The following is a 21,176-nucleotide window of genomic DNA, read 5'->3' on the forward strand; positions in this document are numbered from 1 at the left end:
AAGCTTTGGGCCATCCTCGACTGCTTTCCTGGGCCACAGGCAGGGAGCTGGATGGGAAGTGGAGCTTCTGGGATTAGAACCGGCACCCATATGGGATCCCGGCACGTTCAAGGCAAGAACTTTAACCACTAGGCCATGCCGCCGGGCCTGACTTTCGTGTTTTCGAAACACAGACGCTGGAAGCCCATGTTCCCCGAGAGGGAAGTTAAAGGACCGTGTTCACTTCTGTCTGAAGAGAGTCCTTCTGAGCGGGGGCTGTGTGGCACAGCCCGCCTCTGACGTCAAGAGGCAGCTTGAGCTCTGTGTGACCGGAAGATGCGCTGCTTACCATGGTCTGCCAGTGTCTTCCTTCAGTGGCCAGTTCCAGAGACATCCATTAACAATTGTTTCTGTGCAGAATTGGCTGACATTGCCTATCTAAAATTGGAGGAATAGGTAAACTGACTTTCTTCCCCTTAAAATTTCCTCCCATCAGTTCAATTCAAAGAATAAAAGAAATGGATCCCCAAGTGGTGCTCATTTCTGAAATGATCTCACTGACTTAACTGTTCATTGGGTGAGCATTTTCTCCTAAAAATTCCAAGTGAGACATTAACGATGGCTTACAGCCCTGGAAGCCCTAAATGCCCAGCAGAAGTCAAGCTGCCTGAGAGGCTTGGCACTGCCAAGGAGAACACAGTGCCCAGAACTGCGGCTGTGGCACCATCAGAACTTACTCTGTGGGCATTAACTTACTGCCATGGAAATCCTTCTTTTTTTTTTTTTGAATAAGAAAAACCACTGCCTCCCAGGCCCATCTGCAGGATGTTGGATCTGAAACAGAAGCAGCATGGCCCAGGCACTCCCATTGTGGGATGCAGGTGCACCAGCTAGGAGTTTAACCTGTTGTGCCACAAATCCCACTCCTCCTTTAAAGAGCGAGGTCTCAGGCTAGTGTTGTAGCTCAACAGGTTAACCGTCTACGTTGTAGCACCAGCATTCCATGTAGGTTCTAGTCCTAGATGCTCTACTTCTGATCCAGCCCCTGCTTGTGGCCTAGGAAAGCAGTAAAGGAGGGCTCAAGTGCTTGGGACTCTGCACCCACATGGGAGACCCGGGAAAAGCTCCTGGTTCCTGACTTCAGATCAGCTCAGCTCTGGTCATTGCAGCCATTTGGAGAGTCAACCAGTAGATCTTTCTCTCTGTATCTCCTTCTCTCTGTTTATCTGCCTTTGCAATAAAAATAAATAAGTCATAAAAAAAGAAAGGAAGATGAAAAAGTCAGGAAATGCTATATGAACTGAATACAAGTTCAGTGAAAAGAAAACATGAGAAAAAATAAGAAAGCAAAAAGATGTTCTGGAGCTAAATGCTAATTACTGGAAGGAAAATCCACTAGAGAGAGTAGAAAGCAACTCTGAGCAGGCAGAAGAGAACCAGCAAAGTTGAAGATAGCACAGTGGTCATTTTGAAATCTGAGGAACAGAGAAGATTTGCTGAAGGAAAATGAACAGAGCCTGGGGGCCAAAGGAACCTGCCGGACAGCATCAAGCATACCGGCACACACGTTCAATCTTGGGAGGAGAGGGCAGGGAATATTTGACGACATGGTGACTGATGATGTCCCCTGTCTGATGAGGTGCACTTGAATGTGGACACCTGAGAAGCTCAGATGCCTGCAAGCGAGGCGAATTGTTGAGAGCCGTGGTGAGAGGCCTTCCTGCTGGACTTGGAGTGACACAGTGAGAACAGCTCAGGAGCTTTCATGGCCAAGCACACCATGCAGGACTGCTGTATGCAGAGGGCCGCAGAACAAGACCATCCACCATGGAGACTGCGCAGCACAGCTGCTGCCCACAAACAGGTGAGAAATTCAGACATTTCCAATCAGTAACTACTGAGCGAGTGTGTGTTCCCACTGGACCTGCCCACAAGGAGTCCTTTAGGACTGTCTGGTTGGGTGACATGCGGCAGTACCAGACAAGCAACTCCAGAGCCCGAGAGGAAGAAAGGACAAGAGCAGCAGCAACTCCTAAAGTCAGGGTTACTGTAGCCGTGCTTTGTCACTCTGTTTTTCCACGCAAATTAGAAGATTGGTAAGCCGGCAGGGACTAGTTTCTGTTAGGAGGCAGACACTCTAGTGTGTGTGATTTTGTGGCCATAGAAGGAACTGGGCAGAGGATGGCAAATGGAGTAGTGTTGTATGACATTGACGTTAAGCTGGTATGAATTCCTGCTGTGTTACAGTTTTGTGATGTTAGATACATACAGTACAGTTGGCCATAAGAGTGCAAAATAGCCACAGAATATAGCAAATGAGAAAAGAATTTAAATATTTCATTACCAGGAAATTGAACTAATCATGAAAGACGATAGTGCAGCAATTGAACAAGAAGTAAATAGAAAACAAGTTAGATATAAATGAGTTGAACTCTTTCATCAAAAAACTGAAACTTATAAGGTAGATAAAAATACAGGATGCAGCAATATGCCCTTAACAAGTGACCCACTTTAGATGTAGACACAAGCTGAAAGTGATCCGAGCAAAAGGTAGTGCATCCAAATCGTAACTGAAGGAGAGCAGAGGTGGCTGTACTCGTGGGGAACAAAATGGACTTCAGTTAAAAAGCAGAGAAAGACATTATCTATTAGCACAATTCGAAAATGGAACACTTGTCAACATTCTATGCACACGAAGCAAAACCTTGACAGAAATAAAGGGAAAGGTAGCTTCCACACAAACAGTGGAGACTTCAGTACTCTGAAGAACGGACAGACAACTCCTGGAAGATTCATGAGGAACTCTAGGGCTTGGCACAGTAAGGGAACTAGACCCAGTGGACTTAGGGGCATGCTGGCCAGCAGCATCGACAAGCTAAGCCCAATGGACATATGGGCGTGTTAGCCAACAGCATCGACATGCTAAACCCAGCAGATATATGGGTGTGCTGGCCAGCAGCATCGACGTGCTAAGCCCAGTGGACATATGGGCGTGCTGGCCAGCAGTGATGTGCTCACTGCTCTCCGTCACTTGGGCATGTTCTCAGGGCAGGCCACGTGTTAGGCCACAGGTAAAGTTTCAGCTGATTCTTAAGGTAAATACAATGCATAGTATCTCCACCAAGCACAGCAGAATGAAGTAACCTGTAGCAGGGGTGACACTGGAAAACTTACAAAACTTAGAAAGTTGATCCGTACACTCAAATAACCAGGGGATGAAAGAGGAAATCTCAACAAGAATTAGAAAACACATGTCTGGTAATCATGTGTCAGTTAATCCAGTTGTTGAGCCAAGTTGGCAGTTTGTGAAGGACTCATTTCGTCTGGCTAAAAGATGCTGCAAGCTTGATAGAAAAGAATTCCAAAATCTCCATGGCAACAGCAGTGTGGTTTGCTTTGATGAAGTTCATTGGCTTCTTTGTGAAATTGATCCTTATCCTTGTGCTCACTTAGCATCACATGTACCAAAATTGCAATGATGGCACCAGCCCTGTGGCTCAACAGGCTGATTCTCCACCCTGTGGTGTCAGCATCCTCTGTGGGTGCCAGTTTGTGCCCAGCTGCTCCACTTCCACTCCAGCTCTCTGCTTATGGCTTAGGAAAGCAGCAGAGGATGGCCCAAGTCCTTGGAATCCTGCACCCATGTGGTAGACCCAGAAGAGGTTCCTGGCTTCAAATTAGCTCAGCTGTGGTCATTGTGGCCATTTGAGGCGTGAACCAGCGCTCTGTCTCTCCTCTTTGCAAATATCTGCCTTTCAAATAAAAATAAATAAACCATTAAACAATTTGAATACAGAGAAGATTAGCATGGATGCCCTGTGCAAGGCTGTATGTCCCTATTAATGACGTCATTGTTGGTGGCTGAATACTTTCAGGAAGAATATTTTGTCTTAAAGAAATTATCAAATGAAGTTTGAGAAGCTCAAGGAGTGAAAATCTGCCTGTGTTCTTTGTAAAAATCTGCCTGTATTTTTCCTTCCACTAGGGTTTTTAAATTTTATATTAAAACTATTTTGAAAGGAAACTTCATTTTCCATAAAAAAAGAAAACAGATAAAGAAATAAAACCTTACAGAACGCAGTGAAAGTGTCACAGTAGACATATATATAGCTGTAGATGCTGGAGGAAGAAGAGTCCAGCTCAACTACCTTGGCAAGTTGAGAAACTGAAAGATCAAATTACAGCCAACACAGGGAAACAAGTAATATAAATTAGAACACGGATAAATGCAGTATAGAGGAAAATCAATGAAACTAAGGTGGGATGTTTTCAGTATTTTTTTTATTAGTAAGGATTTTTAAAATTTAGTTTGGTGATGTTTACATAATTAAGAATCGTGCATGCCCACGTGAACCAGGGATTAAGGTGGGGAGGGTTGAGCAGTAGGGGAAAGTGGATGAGACAACTGTTTTTAATCTTCCTGCATCTAGGTTAAGTGGGGAGAGAAAGAGAGAAGCTGTACCCAACATCCTAATTACATGAATACCCGGGGATGGGAGGCAGCCATCTGACATCATCCCAGGTTGCCTGATATGGAGCGTGCTCCAAGGGGACTGTTTAAGTGGGTTTTATAGCTCTGAGATACTGTTGATTTTGTTACTGCAAGGTTGAGGAAATCTTTATAAGGTCAATTGGCTGATACAGTCCAGCTTAGAGTCTCCACTCACCCAGATACTCACTGTCAAAGCTTGACTGGAAAAGCTGTCCAGTTTGTTCCGCCCTCCATGGTACTAGCTGTCCTATGCAGACCTCAGTGAACTGTGTGTTATGTCCCCCATGAACATCTGGGCATGCTCTCCACTGCATAGGCTTCAACACTGAGGAAACAGTTCTGACACGTACACTTCACAGACCACAGATCCTGTGATTTTCCGCATGGTTGGAGTTCTGAGTCCAGGGATCCAGTTGGGGTGTCCCCAAAGACACCTCACTAGAGGTGAACCCAGACCTGACTCCTGTCTATGCTAGCCAGTGTGGAGTCCAGTTCAGTCCATCACCCACATCAGCCTACAGATGCACACTGGTGGTATTAGTTGTTGGGTAATTTCTGTCTCCAGCCCCAATTCTTACATGATAAACCAGTGGATGCTGTGGCCCAGCCCAAATCTGTCCACCAGACTTTGCCTTCACATGTACCAGCAGGAGCTGCAGCCTAGTCGGAGTGACCCCCAGAAACCCCCACAAGGCCCACCCACAGCCTTGGTTGCTCTGTAGCTGGTGTGTGTAGCAAATTGGTCTAGTCCATCCTGCATCCCATCTGGCTCTCGTACACATCAGTGGATACTGGAAGCTAGTTCAGCCCAACCAACCCCACTGTCCAGCTCATACTCATACTGGTGGGTGCCACTGCCTGTTAAGCCAGTACTGCTCCCAACCTGGTTCTCATGTGCACCAGTAGAAGCTGCAGCCCATCAGAGGGGTGCCCATAATTTCCCATAATTACAGTGCCGGCAGGTACTGTAACCTGGCCTGGTCTGGGCTGCCCTCAGCCTCAGTTCTTGTACTCACCTGCAGGGACAGCATCTTGACAGAGGAGTTCCCCAAGCTCCTCTATCAGGTCACCTCCAAGTGGCAGATCTTGCACACACTGGTGGGTCTTTGGATCAGCCTGACTTTGCCTACCTCTTGTCCTGGCAGGTACAAGTGACCTTGCCCAAATGGCCCACACCCATCCGGTTCTTATTGTTGGGTGCAACAGCCCAGCCCTGCCTGGTCCACCTCCATATCCAGCTCTTGCATGGTTCAGTGGATGCTGAGGCATAGCCCAGCCCATCCTAGTCCCACCCTGCCTCTTATGAGCAACAGTGATGCTGAAGCTTACCCAATCTGGCACACCCAGACCTAGTCCACACCAGTGCTGAAGGATGCTACAGTCATGTCCACCCCAGTTCACCACCTTCATTCCAGCTCTCACATTCACCAATGCGCCCCAGCTAGGGTGCTCCCTTAGTTCCCCAGCCAGGCCTGCTCCCAACCACAAATATTGCATGTGCCAGGGTAGTTGTTCTGACCCAGCCTGGAATAGCCTATCTCCTGTCTTGACCTTTGCCATCTAATGCTGCAACCTGGCCTGATCTGGCTTGTCCCCAGTCCCAACTCTTGTGGGTGCTGCAACCTAGCCCTGGCCAGCCTGCCGACATCCCTGGCTTTCAAGTAAACCAGTATGTATGGTAGCCTAGACCAGCATGACCTACACTCCATACATACCTTCTCTCCCCTAACCCCCGACCCTGAACCAGCCCACACACTTGCTGACAAGTGGAGCTGCCTTGCCTGACTGACGAACACCCAGGCCTGAATCACATGCTCACCAGTGGGAGCTACAGCCCACCAGGGGTGTTCACTAGATTTCCCACCAGGCTCACTCCTGGACCCAGATCTCATGTGTGCCAGCAGGTGCTGGGCCCTTAACTGACAGTCTGTCTCCTCTGCTTCAGCCTGATGTTGCTTCTCCTCCCATCCGACACCCTATTCTTGGGTGCACCTACAGGTGCTGCAGCCTGGACCACCCTGGTCTGTTCCAGCTCCAGCACCTATGAGTGTTGTGGGGTTCCATGGTAATGCCTAGCCAACCTTTCACCACACCCAGCTCTTGAACAAACCAGTGGATACTGCAGTTCCACAGGGATGAACCCACATATTCCCCACAGATTCTGCCCTGAGACCTGGTTCTCTTGTGTGCTGGTTAGTGTCATGGCTCATCCCTGTTCTTACACTCACTGGTGGGTGCTGTGATCTAGCCCTGCCGGGTAGGCCCTCAGCCTTAGCTGTAGTGTGTGCTGGTAGGTGGTGTTTAGTGATGGTCTACCCTAACTAGTGCAGCTCCAGTTTCCCATGTGGACCAGCGTATCAGCCAAACCCAGAAAGCTTCCTTCCTCCAAATTGCTTGGTCTCAGCCCCGTCACTTACCTGCAAGTACAGTGGCCCTATCGATCGAAGTCCCTCAGAAGTCATTCCTCACCTGCAACATACTCTCTCAGTGGTCCTTCCTCCCACACATCCGCTACCCACTTTTTGAGCAGTCCACAGTCGCTGTGCTCAGGGAGCACGTGGATTCCTCAGCTAATCTCCCAGTGGGCCGACAAGCTGCTCTGGAGCTCCACCCTCGGAACTCATAGACTGGTCCCCAGATCCAGTCCTCTGGCACTCTACTCTTGTGTCCACCTAAACTCAGGCCTGTCCCCAAGCCTGGTCTACCAGTACACCATACCAGCATGCTAACCTATGGCTCTCCTTTACGCGCAACACCTGCCCCAGTTTCAAGCATGTGCGGAAATCACCCTGCTTGCTCCGCCTTCCTGTGTGTGAACACCCAGGTCTTTGCACACCCTTGCCAGTGCCATCCTCCAGGTCCCCTACAGGCTTGCACCCCCAGGCCTCCACAAATCAAGACAGAGGGAAGTTCTATCTGTTAATTTACTACGCAAATGAACAACAACCAGGGTTGGGCCAGGCCAAAGCCAGGAAGTTAGAGCTCCGTGTGGGTCTTCCTGCTGCTGGCAGCTTATCAAGCCTTTAGGCCCTCTGTTGCTGTTTTCCCAGGTGTGTTAGCAGGGCACTTGATTGCAAACAGAGGCATGAAGGCTTGAGTTGGCACTTGGGGAATAGCAGCACTTCAGGCAGAGGCTTAACTCACTGCATTATAATGCTGACCCTTTTCTGGTTTTTTTTTTCTGTCATTTTATTTTAAAAATAAAATATTTATTTATCTATTTACTTATTTGAAAGAGTTACAGAGAGAAAGAGGTCTTCTCTTCTGGTTCACTGTGCAGATGGCTGCAAGAGACAGAGACTGCTTCATTCTGCACCACCTGCAAGTGAGGAGCACAGAGCCTCTTCCAGGTCTCCCCACAGGTTGGCAGGAGCCTGCAGACTTAGGGCCTTGCCTCTGCTTTTGCAGGTGTGTTAGCAGGGAGCTGAGTTGGAAGGAGAGAGTGCCTAAGGCAGTGCAGTTCATGCCGCAGGGTAACGTAGTATGCCACAGTGCCAGCCAGCCCACGGGTTGTTCTATGTGTGGTTTCCATTTATAGTTGTTTCTTTCTTTTTTTAAAAGATTTTATTTATTTAATGGAAAGTCAGATATACAGAGAGGAGGACATACAGAGAGGAAGATCTTCTGTCCGATATTTCACTCCCCAAGTGAGCGCAACGGCCGATGCTATGCCAATCTGAAGCCAGGATCCAGGAATTTCTTCTGGGTCTCCCACACAGGTGCAGGGTCCCAAGGCTTTGGGCCGTCCTCGACTGCTTTCCCAGGCCACTGGCAGGGAGCTGGATGGGAAGTGGGGCTGCCATGTTTAGAACCTGCGCCTATATGGGATCCCGATGTATTCAAGGTGAGCGAGGACTTTAGCCGCTAGGCCACGCCACTGGGCCCCATTTGTAGTTGTTTCAAGAAAGTTTTCTTTTAAGGTATTTGTTTTTATTATTGGAAAGTCAGATATAAAGAGAGGAGGAGAGACAGGAAGATCTTCCACCTGCTGATTCATTCCCCAAGTGGCCGCAATGGCTGGAGCTGAGCTGATCTGAAGCCAGGAGTCAGGAGCCTCTTCCAGGTCTCCCATGTGGGTGCAGGGTCCCACTGCTGTCCCAGGCCACAAGCAGGGAGCTGGATGGGAAGTGGAGCAAATAGGCCCAGATATGAAACAGTGTCCACATGGGATTCTGGTGCATGCAGGGCAAGGATTTCAGCCACTAGGCTACCACACTGGGGCCATTTTAAAAAATTTCTTCTGTCATCCATTGGTCATTCCAAAGCTTATTGTTCAATCTCCATGTCTTTGTAAATTTCCTGTTATGAATATCTAGTTTTATTCCATTGTGATCTGAGAAGACACATTTTGAAAATGTTCAGGAGACTTGGTTTATTTCCTTGTTGTGTGAATGTTATGTATGCTGGTGAGAAGCGTGTGCGTCTCGCTTGGGGTGAGGCGTTTGTTTGTCAGTGTCAGTTCTGTTTGCTCCGTGATATGGATAACTCTGGTGTATCTGATTTTCTGGCTGGATGACCTGTCTGTAGTGTCGGTGGATGATACTGCACTGGAGCTCATCTCTCTCCCTTTATGTCTGATATCTGTATAGCCAGGTGATCTAAGCTACGTGTATTATTTATGACTGCTGTTATTTTCTTGCTGAATCAATCCTCATCAATATATAATGTCCTTTTTTGTCTTACTTTTTGGTTCAAACTTTATCTGATATGAGTATGGCTACTTCAGCATGATATGGTCCTTCCCTTTTGATCTATGGGTATCTTTTTAAAAGATTTATGTTTTTATTGTTGTTTTTAAAAACTTATTTGTTTTTATTGGAAAATCAGATTTACAGAGAGTAGGAGAGATAGAAAGATCCTCCATCAGCTGGTTAACCCCCCAAGTGGTCACAACAGCCTGAGCTGAGCCGATCCAAAGCCAGCAGCCAGGAGCCTCTTCTGGGTGATCCACTCAGATATGGGGGTCCCAAGAATTTGGGCCATCCTCTACTGCTTTCCCAGGCCATAAAAAGTGCCCTGTAAGGGGAGTGGAACCGGGCCCTCCTCTGATCTTTTTTAGTGAGATGTGTCTCCTGTAAGCAGCAGGTAGATGCTTTTGTTTTTTTTTTTTTTTATCCAGTCCTCTGTGGCATTTGACTGATGAGTTTAAGCCATTTACATTCAATGTTAATATGGATAGGTGGCAGTTTGGTTCTGTCATCTTAGTAATGGGTTGTTCTTTGATTGAGTGTTCTGTTGGCCTTTTACTGGGATGTTCTCCACATTCGCCTGTGGCTTTGGTAGCTGCCATTCCTTTTCTCTTTCACTAGAACATCTTTGAGTTTGTTGAGGACACAAACTCTTGGAGTTTTTCTTTATTGTGGAAGAATTTTACTTCATTTTCAAAGACAAGGGAGAGCATTGCAGGATACGTTATTCTGGGCTGAAAACTTGCCGTTTTAGAGTCTGGAATATGTCACTCCATTCTCTCCTGGCCTGCAGTGTTTCGTCTGAGCGGTCAGCTGTGAGTTTGATTGTGGTTCCTCTATTTAAGGATCTTTTCCTTATGTTCAACTGAGGCGAAGCTTGATTATCATGTGTCTTGGTGAAGGTTGCTTTTGGCGATTTCTGCGACCCTCCTGGATATTGTTTTCCAATTCTTTCTCCATATTAGGGCTGTTTTTGTTTATTATTTCATTGAATAAACTTTTAATCCCAATTCCTCCTTCTGTGCCTTCTGGAACTCCCTTAATTCTTATGTTGGGCCTTTTAATTGGATCTTTTAATTCTTGGATATTTTTTTTTTTCAGTTTGACCTAGCTCTGCTTCTAGCTTTTTGCTTGTTACCTCCTAGTGACAGAAAATATCTTCCTATTCTGATATTCTTTGTTCTGCTTCGTTCATTCTATTTTTTTAGACCTTCCACTGTACTTTTAGTTTGCTGCACTGCCTATTTTTTTTTTTTTTTTTTTTTTTTAGATTTAGTTATTTTATTGGAAAGGCAGATATACAGAGAGGAAGGGAGATAGAGAAGAAGATCTTCTGTCCGATGATTCACTTCCTAAGTGGCCTCAAAGGCCGATGCTGCGCCAGTCTGAAGCCAGGGGCCAGGAACTTCTTCTAGGTTTCCCACATGGGTGCAGAGTCCCAAAGCTTCAGGCTGTCCTTGACTGCTTTCCCAGGCCACAAGCAGGGAGCTGGAGGGGAAGTGGAGCAAACAGGACAGGAACCGGTACCCATATGGGATCCTGGCACATTCAAGGTGAGAATTTAGCCACTTGGCTGTTGTACCAGGAACTTTTGCTAGCTTTTATCAAAGAACAGAAGTGAAGTGGAGCAGCACTGGTTGAGGGCATGGGAACCGAGTCACTTGTCTTCTTCACAGGCCTCATCCACAGCTGACCCTTGACCTGGCTTCACGCACACCTGCCCTGGAGCCAGCTGGGGGACTTAAACTGCCCTTAGTGCTGTTTATTTCTGGAGTGACACTCAGCAGCCTTTGCCACAGTCTGTGAAAGGTCCCTCTTACTTCCTGCAGTTGGGGCAAGTCGCCTCTAGGAGGTCAGTCTGACCTTGGCCATGCCAGACATGCTTCTCCAGGTAAATAGGAACTGTAAGGAACAGCTCCCCAGTTTTCAAAACCGCGGAGCAACTTTCCCGGGACACTCGGGTTTGTGTGTCTGGAGCAGGCCAAGCAGGCCCCCACAGAAGTTACTGCCTTTGTTTTCAGCTGAGTTGATTTGATCAGTCCACACTGTCTGCTACTTCCTCCTCTGACCATCTGACTATGGCTTTTATTGCCTAATTTTGACAAATAGGCCTTAATCGTTGAATTATCAAAAGTGTGTTTGTTAAAGTACACAGTGGCCCCCACTTTTTTTCCCCCTACATTCTAATTCATGTCATGTGTCCTTTCTGACCTTTCCATTGATGCGTTCATATTCTCTTGCTTGAAACTCGGTAGTCTGCCTCTCATTAGTTTTTTTTTTTCCAGAAGAAATGGAGATTTGTTGTGTGTGCGCGCTTAAACATGAAAATATTTTTATCTTTCTGATGTGCGGTTATAATACCAGTGTGTACATTTTGTTTCCCTGAGTGTCTCTTTAAACATTTCTCAGACTTGCTGATGGGGTTTGTTGCTGACCATAGCTTTGGCTGGAACGGAAGCTGGAGAAGGCAGATGCTATGATGCGAGGTGGTGCTCTCGGGTATCAGAATAATGTAGTCTCTCGCTGTTAAATATTCATGCCCGGGTAATGTCAGACATCTGGAAGCTCATGTCTTGTGTAAGAGAGGAAACCTCCCAGGGCACAAGCAAGAAGCAGCATGCCCTGCCTGCAGGAGAGCCCAGTTGTGGTCAGACGAGCAAGGGGCTTCCGGAGGCTCCAGCCATATCGCCATGTCCCTTGGCTGGATACAGACTCTTTTATTTATTTAAGGGCAGAGTTACAGAGAGAGAGAGAGAGAGAGAGAGAGAGAGAGAGAGGTCTTGAGCTAGCTGGGCCACGATGTGCTGTGGGGTGCCAGCGCAGGTTGCGCAGCCTCTGCAGTGCAATGCAGACTCCTCAGGGACTGAATTATGCTCAGGAGTGTAACAAGTCAGACCGACAGTAGGAAATGTGTCTTACGAAGGCTGTGAAATTGTCAGAATAAAGTAATGCATTCCTTTTGTTCTGTGAATTTCTTTTCCTTTGAAAGAAAGAAAAAAGGGACAGAGATAAAGAGAGAGGTCTTCCATCTGCTGGTCACTGTCCAGTCAGCTGCAATGACTGGATTGGGGCCAGGGTGAAGCCAGGAGCCAGAGCTGCTTCTGGGTCTCGCGGAGGGGTCCAGGCGCATTAGTGGGGAGCTGGGTTGCAGGTGGCCCGGTCTGACAGCCTGACATGCTGCTCCGCACTGTGCAGCAGCTTCTCTGGGTTCCTCAGCATCCTGCTTGCCTTTGCTTCTGCCTGGACCTTGCACTGCGGCATTTCTCTGCCTCAGCATCACATTTCCTGTGGAGCCTGAAAACCCTTGACAGCTGTGAGTTAGATTTTGTTGTTGACCTTTTCTAACGAGGTTTACTTCTTTAGAGTCGTTTCAAGCCCACAATGAAACCAAGTGAAAGTACAGAGATTTCCATGACTTCTGCACAAGTGAACACGCACACACTTGCCTGCACATACACACATGCACGTAGGCTGCCGTCTTGTCGTCTGCGCACACACACACACACACACACACACACACACACACACACACAGACTTCCACCTCGTTGTCTGCATGCACACACACAGAACCTGCCTCACTGTTGGCACACGCACACATACACACACAGGCTTCCACCTCGCTGTCTGCATGCACACACACACATATGCAGCCTGTCTTGCTGTGCACACACAGACACACACAGAGAGACTTCCACCTAGCTGTCTGCATACACACACACACAGCCTGCCTCACTTCTGCCTCTTGAACCTGGGAGCACATTTGTTCTCATGCCTGGACACATCATGATCCCACCACATCTGCAGTTTGCATTCACTCTTGATGTGACACACACTGTCCACTGGCCTGTGTATTGGTGTCCACCCACCGTTGTGGTGTCACTAAGGACAGTCTCACTGTGCCCTGCTGACCCCTCACCTCCCAGCAAGCCAGTGTTGCTGCTGCAGAATGGCATGAGGCTGGAGTCATACGTTGTCAGTGGTTTTCAAATTGATTTCTATGACTTAGTATTACTGAGTTTTACAGATCATATGTTTCTCTCATTCGTTCCATGGCTTGAAGCGCATTTCTGTTTAACACTGAGTGTTACTCCATTTTCTGGGTATGTCTCTGTTTGTTTATCTATTCATCTACCAGGGTATCTAGGCTCCCTCCAAGTTCTGGACGTTATGAATAAAGCTGCTGTTCAAAACGCGTGCAGGTATTTTCTGGACCCAAAGTTTTAGTTCATCTGAGTAAATAACTAAGGATCCTGACTTTTGGATTATATTAAAAGTATGTTTAATTTGTAAGGAACTGGCAAGCTGTGAGCGGGTGTTTGGTGCTGCAGCTAAGACGCTATTTAGAACCCTGTGTCTCATTGCCAGAATGCCTGGGCCCAAGTTCCAGCTTCCTGGCCGTGTGCACTGCGAAAGGAAGAGGTGATGCCCTGAGTAACCGAGTCATCACCTCCAAGTAAGACACCGAGGTGGAATTCCAGCACAGGCCCAGCTCTTACAGGTTTTAGAGGCTGAATTAGCAGGTGGAACGTATTCTCTCTCTCTTTTTTTAAAAGATTTATTTTTATTGCAAAGTGAGATATACAGAGAGGAGAATCTTCCTTCTGATGCTTTACTCCCCAAGTGGCTGCAATGAATGGTACTGCGCTGATCCTACCCCACGAGGGTGCAGGGTCCCAAGGCTTTGGGCCGTCCTTGACTGCTTTCCCAGGCCACAAGCAGGGAGCTGGATGGGAAGTGGAGCAGCTGGGAGTAGAACCGGCACCCATATGGGATCCTAGCACAGAGGACTTTAGTCACTAGGCTATCATGCCAGGCCTGCCCTGCCCCTCTCTCTTGGTCTCTCCTCCTCCGTCTTCTCCCCATCCTCCATCTTCTCCCTCTCCTCCCCTTCTTCCCCCTTCACCTCCGTTCTTCCCTTCTCCCACTCTTCCCCTCCACCCTCGTCCTCCCCCTTTCCTCCCCTTCCTCCTTTTCTCCCCTCCTCCCTTTCCCCAGTCCACTGTCCAGATGGCTGCACTGGCCAGGGCTAGACCGGCACAAAGCCAGGAGCTTCTTCTGGGTGTCCCATGTGGGGGCAGGGGCCCAAGCCCCTGGGCTGTCCTCTGCTGCTCTCCCAGGCTGTAGCAGGGTGCATGATTGGAAGTGGGGCAGCCTGGACATGAACAGGCCTGTATGGAATGCTGGCATTGCAAGTGGCAGATTTACCCATCTACAGCACATCGCCAACCCGATCATTTACATTTCCCAAATAAAAAACAAATTACGGGACGTCTTTTCTTGTATTGTCCTGCAGTTGAGGTACCTATTTTTGAAAAGCAAGTTGCTTGTTGCTTGTTTTCTTACTGTCAGGAGAGTTCATGTGTATTTTGGATAACGGGTTTTTAGCAAATGTGTTTCTATAAATGGTTTTGTTTAGGCTGTAGCTCATCTACTTGTTCTCTTGGCATTGTATTTGCAGTTTGAAAATTCTTCATTTTAACAGAATTCAGCTTGGCTGTCGTTCCTTCCCTGGACCATGCCTTTGTTTTTCTATTTGAAGCATCGCCACACGCCAGGTGATTTTCTGCTTTCTGATCTCCTAGGAGTTTTAGCTCTGTGCTTTGCACTGATGCTTAAGATCCATTGTGAAGTTTGGTCCTTGGGCTCAGGGGCAACTGACGCTCCCTGCAGTGTGGCAGCTGTGGGGGGTGCCCCTGCCGGGTCGGACTCAATGCGGGGGACTCACGCCAAAGACACTGCCACAAGGCAGTGAACGAGTCCTCGGCCTCCCCCAGGGCGGCCAGTGCACCAAATGGTGCCAGGCATTGCTTGCTGGCCGCCCGGCAGGGCGAACTCTGGGGTTTTCAAGATATGTACTTGCTGCCTGGGGTCACTCATGACTAAGGCTAGGTTGAGTGTAGGTGCAAAGTGAATTTTCGGGTATTCTCAGTGACCAGGTCATGACAGATTTAAGCATGCGAGGGGACCAAGACCTAGTGGTTTTAGGGAAGTATTCAGAAGATAATTTCAGTAAGACAGATGCAACAGCTCAATTATGAATACAGAGATGGGATATTAGTATAGAACATTACTGATGGTCACACACTAGCCCACACCGAAGCTATGGATGGGGGCCTCTTTGGCAGTGTTGGGTACCATTGCCCGACTGAGTGTTGGAGTTGTGGAGTGGTCACATTTGGCAGGATCAAGACACTATCCAGCACACAAGAGAACTTGGGCTGGGGGTAGACTCTGTGGGGTTGTGTGGGCCCAACCCTTTGGAATACAAGTCCCCCGGGTTAGCTTGCAAGGTGGGGTTGCAATGGTCTAAGCTAGATGTGACCACGCCACCTGCCATCACTCATGGGTAAAGTAATCCACAACAGTCAGGGTAGGTCAAGGCAGCAGCACCCAAATGTGCATATTTAAACAGGATGTGGGGTGGGCCGGGCTGCCACTGTAAGGGGGCAGAATGGGCAGGGCTGAACAAACCTTAACTCACAAGAAACAACAGAAATCAGGTTGGAGCACAGCTCATGCCATGTAGGTCCTGGCATATACTGATCTGCATGAGGCAGAGGCACTAAGCCACAGCATCCAAGGGGCCAGGACAAGTGAGGGCTCTGCCAAGCAGAGACAGAACAACCACCGGCCTGCACCTGCTCTGTGGCAGGGAAGAGGCCCGGTTGGGGAAATAACGGGACACCCTAGCTGGGTTGAGTTCCCCACCAAGGAGCGCATGGGCTGGAACTGAGGCTGCATTCTGATCAGGATATGATTGTAATCTCACTTGGCACAAGTGTGGACTGGGACGGGAAGCACCAAGCCAGGCCAGATTCCAACACCATCTGGTGCTCTGGAGGACCAGGGAGAGATGTGTGACAGACTAGGCTAAGTCTCAGCCCTTACTGAACCATGTGTGAGCTGTGTGGGGGTATGGAAGAGCCGTGGCTGGGTTGAAATATCCAACAACAAGAACCAGCTTGGGTCGAAGGCCAGTCAGGAAAAGCCACTGTTCCTCCTAGGATAGGAGGCAAACTGAGTAGTGCTGGCTCATGGACCCACTGGTATGCGTGAAAACTGGCATTGGGAGAGGTTCTGGTGGAGGAGCCTGGGCAACTTATCTGGCAGGACACAGTCCCATGCAGGTAAGCGCAAGAAGCACAATGGGGAACAACCCAGAACAGACAATGAAAATTATCCCACTGGCATACACATGGCGTGGGTTGGGGGCAGACCAGCCTGAATCTGTTCACATTACCTTCTGGTGAATCTGAGCACCAGAACAGAGTGTGGGTCGAGCCAGGTTCGGTTGCAACACATACCAGTACACAACAAGTAATACCAAGGTGAGATGAGCCGTACCAGATGTGGCTGCAGCTCACAAACAGCACATGTGACAATCGGGGCGGAGGCAAAGCCAACAGGGGAACATGGGCACCCCTGCTGGATAACTACTTCCATTGGAAAGTGTGAATACGGATGGGGGCAGTTCAGACTAGGCAGGGCTATAGCACCTGTGGGCCTCATGGTGAGCTGACTGTTCTGACTGTTGCAAGTTAAAATTAGAGTGGGTTGAGGGGTGTTTGGGCTTAGCACAGCATTAGCTGGCAGAGGCTGGTACTGGGAGCTAATTCTGTCAACTCAAATGCCAAAACCACCTGGAGACTGCATACTCTGGGAGTTGGTGTGGCCTAGTAGGGAAATAGTGGGCACCTCCCTCAGGGTTACCACCCTCACTGGACAGCACGAAAACCAGGCTAGGAGCAGCGGGGGACCAGACAGAAAGGCACCTGCCAGTGGGTGTACGGGCTGGATAATAGGTTGGTTGGGTTGAACTAGGCTTCAATGTCCGTTGACGTGTGCGAGAGATAAATGGGATGTGCGTCAGGCTGGACAAGCCTGCGGTGCATACTGGCAAGCATGGGAACCAGGGTAGGGGGCAGAACTGGTAGGGGTTTTGGGGAGTCGCCCCAACTAGGCTGCAGCTCCAACTGGTTTGCATGAAGACCAAGTATGAAGTGGGTAGAATTGAGCTGGACTACAACACCCGTTGGTTCACAAGGAAGACAGGGCTGGAAGCCGAACGGACCCAACAATCGCAACGACCAGCATATGCATAAGCTGATTGGTGTGACGAACAGTGTTGGAGTCTGTACTAGCAAACTCACTCAAGAATCAGATCTGGGATCAACTCAGATGAAGTTTCTTTGGATATCTCTCCAACTGAACTGCTGATCTTGGAACCCCAACCATCAAGAGACTGTCAGCCAGTGGACTCTGAATAGGTTTCATTGCGGTTGGGACGGTGAGATTGGCAGCAATCCAGAACTGATGAACTATCAAAACTGTTTGAGCAGGACCCTTGGAGAGCGCCTCATGTTGGAGATCGGGGATGGGTGGGAAGTAGGGTGGGGCTTTTCCCTTTGTTACTCCCCTAACCCCAGATACAGGGCAAAATGATTATATTAGTGTGGGAACAATGATATTACCCACTTTCACCCTGTAGCCCGTGACCCTTTGTACCCTAATAAACTAAGATTATTAAAAAAAAAAATCCATTGTGAGTTAACTTCTGTGACCAGCGTGTGGCCTGCACACAGATGGCTGGTGGTTAGAGTGCTGTTTATGGAAGACTGTGTCTGCTTCGCTGCATTGCTTTTGCTCCTGTGTTGGAGCTCAGCTAATGGCGGCTGCTGGGTTTCAATTCACCTGCTAGAAACGGCTTATTCGGGTTGTCTGCATATTCCTGTATGGGTTCTGGGAGGTTGTGTTTGTTCAAGGAATTGGTTAATTTTATCTTGCTTACCACATGTGTGGACATAGAATTGTTCAGTTTTATATCCTTTTAACGTGGATGGACTCTAGTGATATCTTCTGTAATTTTTTTTAAAAGATTTATTTATTTTTATTGCAAAGTCAGATATACAGAGAGGAGAGACAGACAGGAAGCTCTTCCTTCCGATGGTTCATTCCCCAAGTGGTTGCAGTGGCCAAAGCTGAGCCGATCCAAAGCCAGGAGCCTGTAACCTCTTCTGGGTCTCTCACATGGGTGCAGGATCCCAAGGCTTTGTGCTGTCCTTGGCTGCTTTCCCAGGCCACAGGCAGGGAGCTGGAAGGGAAGTGGGGCTGTCGGGGATTAGAACCATTATCCATGTGGGATCCTGGTGCTTTCAAGGCGAGTACTTTAGCCACTACGCTGTTGCACTGGGCCCTCTCTGTCATTTCTTAAATTAGTAGTTTGTATCTTCCTTGCTTTTCAGTTAGCCTGAGTAGATGCAGGCTTATCCATTCAATGGATCTTTCCAGAAGTCAGGGTTTTGTTTTTACTGACTTTTCTCTGTAGATTATCTGTTTTCATTTCCATTGATTTTTACTGTAATTTATTCTTAAGTGTGCTGCTTTGGATTTAATGATTTCATGTTGTTATTTTTTAAGGTTGAAACTGAGGTGATTGGTTTTATTTCTCTCTAAGTGATGCACGATACTGTGGACTTTGAACATTGCTTTCTCTGCATACACATGGTGATAGGTTATATTTTTCATTTCACTCATTCCTTACATGAATGGAGGCTGGGTCTGTGCTTGATCAGTGCCCGGCTGCCCTGAGCTGTGGGCATGTGTGGGGATGGACGCCAGTGTTCTCTGTAGGGGACTGGCGCCCCACGGTGACCGCCCAGGGGAGCAGGGCCGTGAGCGCCGCATCACTGTTGGACAGGTGTATTGCCACCAGCTGTGCCAGCTGGCTGCTTGGGTTCGTCTCACTGAGGTGCCGTGTGTGTGACTAAGTCCACCAGTTGTCAGTGTGCAGACGGGGGTACAGGCGTGCTCACACAGCCAGTTTGACTGTCCCTCAGTCAGCACTCCCGCCTCAGTCCCAGCACCACGTACAGCTTCTCTGGCCCTGCAGCCCTGTTCTAGAACGTGCCACGTTTGGAGGCTGTCCCATGCGTCTTAGCATAGAGCCATCTCTGCTCTTCATGTGTGCCAGCAGTTTCCATCTCTGTTTTGTGAGGTGAAGGAGGGCAGCTGTTCTCCAGGAGTGCCCTTGGTACATGGTGGTCCTTTGAAAGGGCCTCTGAGTCAAGATGATTCCCATGGGAGCATAAAGCTGAAGCTTGCCTCTTTGGTGCATGTCTGGGGAACTGGTTCCAGCTGCTCTGTGACAGGTGGTGTCCCTGCAGGTTGAAGGCAGAAGCAGGTAGGGGAGGGAGTCCATCAGTCTTCTGTTGAGCAGGGGTAAAGGGAACTATAAAAGTGTGATTTCCACGCTCGACACTCAAGTTTTCTGTATTGCAAAAAGTGTGTTGGGTTCATTGCTACTAGCTGCAGTAACGGACATTTTTCCAAGTCTTCATTTGAACCAATGTCTGTGCAGCAGATAGTCCTAGCTGTAACCTTGTGGACAGAAGCTCATCTCAGGTCCTCCCTGTTTTGTCATACACAAGTCCTGAGGCCAGCGAGTGGAAAAGAGGGCAAGGAGCGCCTTGAGTCGGTGAGGGATTAGAGCAGTGTGGAGAAGCCTGCCTGGTGACTGACCTGGGAGGCCAGGAGCAGGGCATGTGGGTGGGTGGAAATGCCAGGACAGTCGGGTCCAGCTGCGGCCGCTGTGCTCTCCAGGACCCGGCTGGGCAGGTTCTACTGCTGTGTGCTGCCTGTGGGGCACTGCTGCCCGCAGAGGGCTAATGAGTAACCCACACCTGCCTGCAGGAGCTGGCAGGAGCTGACTGGCAAGCTCGCCGGAGATCACTCTCCTCCAAGATGAGGTTGTCGCTGGGGTCCCATGTCGGGTGGGCCCTGGTAGAGGATCTTGCTTCTGTACGGACCCTTATCCAAAAGCGAACACGAGAAACAAATGAGACTGCTCCCTTTGGTTCAAGAAACAAGCTGTTCTGTCCTAGTAGAATTCTAAGCTCAATTTTGAAAACTTTTTTCAAACTACAATACTGCAGCAAAAGCAGGTGGGGTCTGCTCTTGTCACTGGGAAGATCTGTGTGCCCTTTGTCTGGGGGTTTCGGTAATTCTGCCCCTAAACTGTAGCGGAGTTGCCCCTGCTGCCTTTGATCAAGGATTGCTCTTCTCTTACAGGCGAAAGGGCCTGTGGTTCCGACTGAGGAAGATCCTCCTGTTTCTTTTGGGGTTGTATGTTGCCATTCCATTTCTCGTCAAGCTGTGTCCCGGGATACAGGCCAAACTGATCTTCTTGAATTTTGGTAAGTACTGTGTGCTACTCTTTTTCCAGTTGGATTTTACTTTCATGCTGATGTCTGATCTCACTGCACGTTTGATTTCATTGACATCAGTTTACATTACTTGACATAATTAAATTGACATTCACTGACATTAATTTACAGAAGTATGCCATGTGTGTACATGGGTAGGAGAGACTGTGCCAGCACCCAGTCAGGAAACAGGACATTTGTGATACTGGACAGGCTCCTGCTCCCTGGTGCTGGAGCTGTGTCCACAGTGACTGTCCTGCACGGGCAAGGTGGCCCATGTTGCCGTGAGAATCGTTGAAGCCAGCAGCTTGGAGATTGTCGGTCTTGTGGTTTGGGGGCTAGCTGTCCATTGGAAAGATGATACTTTTAAAAATGCCTTCAAAATAAGTAAAGCAGTTTTCTAAAAATAACAATTATTGTTATTTTTTTCCCTTTTTGTCTTATTTAAAGATTATTTATTTGCTTGAAATATGGAGTTAGAGAGCAAGAATCACAGAAAGAGAGAGATCTTCTGTCTGTTAGTTCACTCACTCCCCAAGTGGCCACACAGCTGCAGCTGGATCAGTTCAAAGCCGGGAGCCAGCACCTTCACCTGGGTCGCCCATGTGGGTGCAGGGGCCCAGGTGCTTGGCCATCTTTTGCTGCCTTCCCAGGCACATTAGCAGGGAACTGGATCAGAAGTGAAGCAGTTAGAACTCAAACTGGCACCCATATAGGATGCCAGTGCCTTTCTGTAAAAAAAAAAAAAAAAAAAGGTTTTTTGCTGGGGCCAGCTCCAGCCAAGTTTGGAGCTCGAGAAGGGTGTGTGGAGTCGG

The 21,176-nt window shown here is 48.5% G+C and overlaps 1 protein-coding gene across 2 annotated transcripts in view; it reads left to right on the forward strand.

The window, feature by feature from the left end:
• Nucleotides 1–21,176, forward strand: part of ABHD12 (abhydrolase domain containing 12, lysophospholipase) — a 77,078-nt gene that overhangs the window by 29,061 nt on the left and 26,841 nt on the right. For both annotated transcript variants that reach the window (XM_040981029.1, XM_040981030.1), the window contains exon 2: nucleotides 20,228–20,352. In XM_040981029.1, the coding sequence (XP_040836963.1) occupies nucleotides 20,228–20,352 (125 nt within the window). The remainder of the gene's footprint in view (nucleotides 1–20,227; nucleotides 20,353–21,176) is intronic.

Source organism: Ochotona curzoniae, unplaced genomic scaffold, assembly GCF_017591425.1.
Source record: "Ochotona curzoniae isolate NIBS_2020 unplaced genomic scaffold, NIBS_Ocur_1.0 contig_3520, whole genome shotgun sequence".
Lineage (NCBI taxonomy): Eukaryota > Metazoa > Chordata > Mammalia > Lagomorpha > Ochotonidae > Ochotona > Ochotona curzoniae.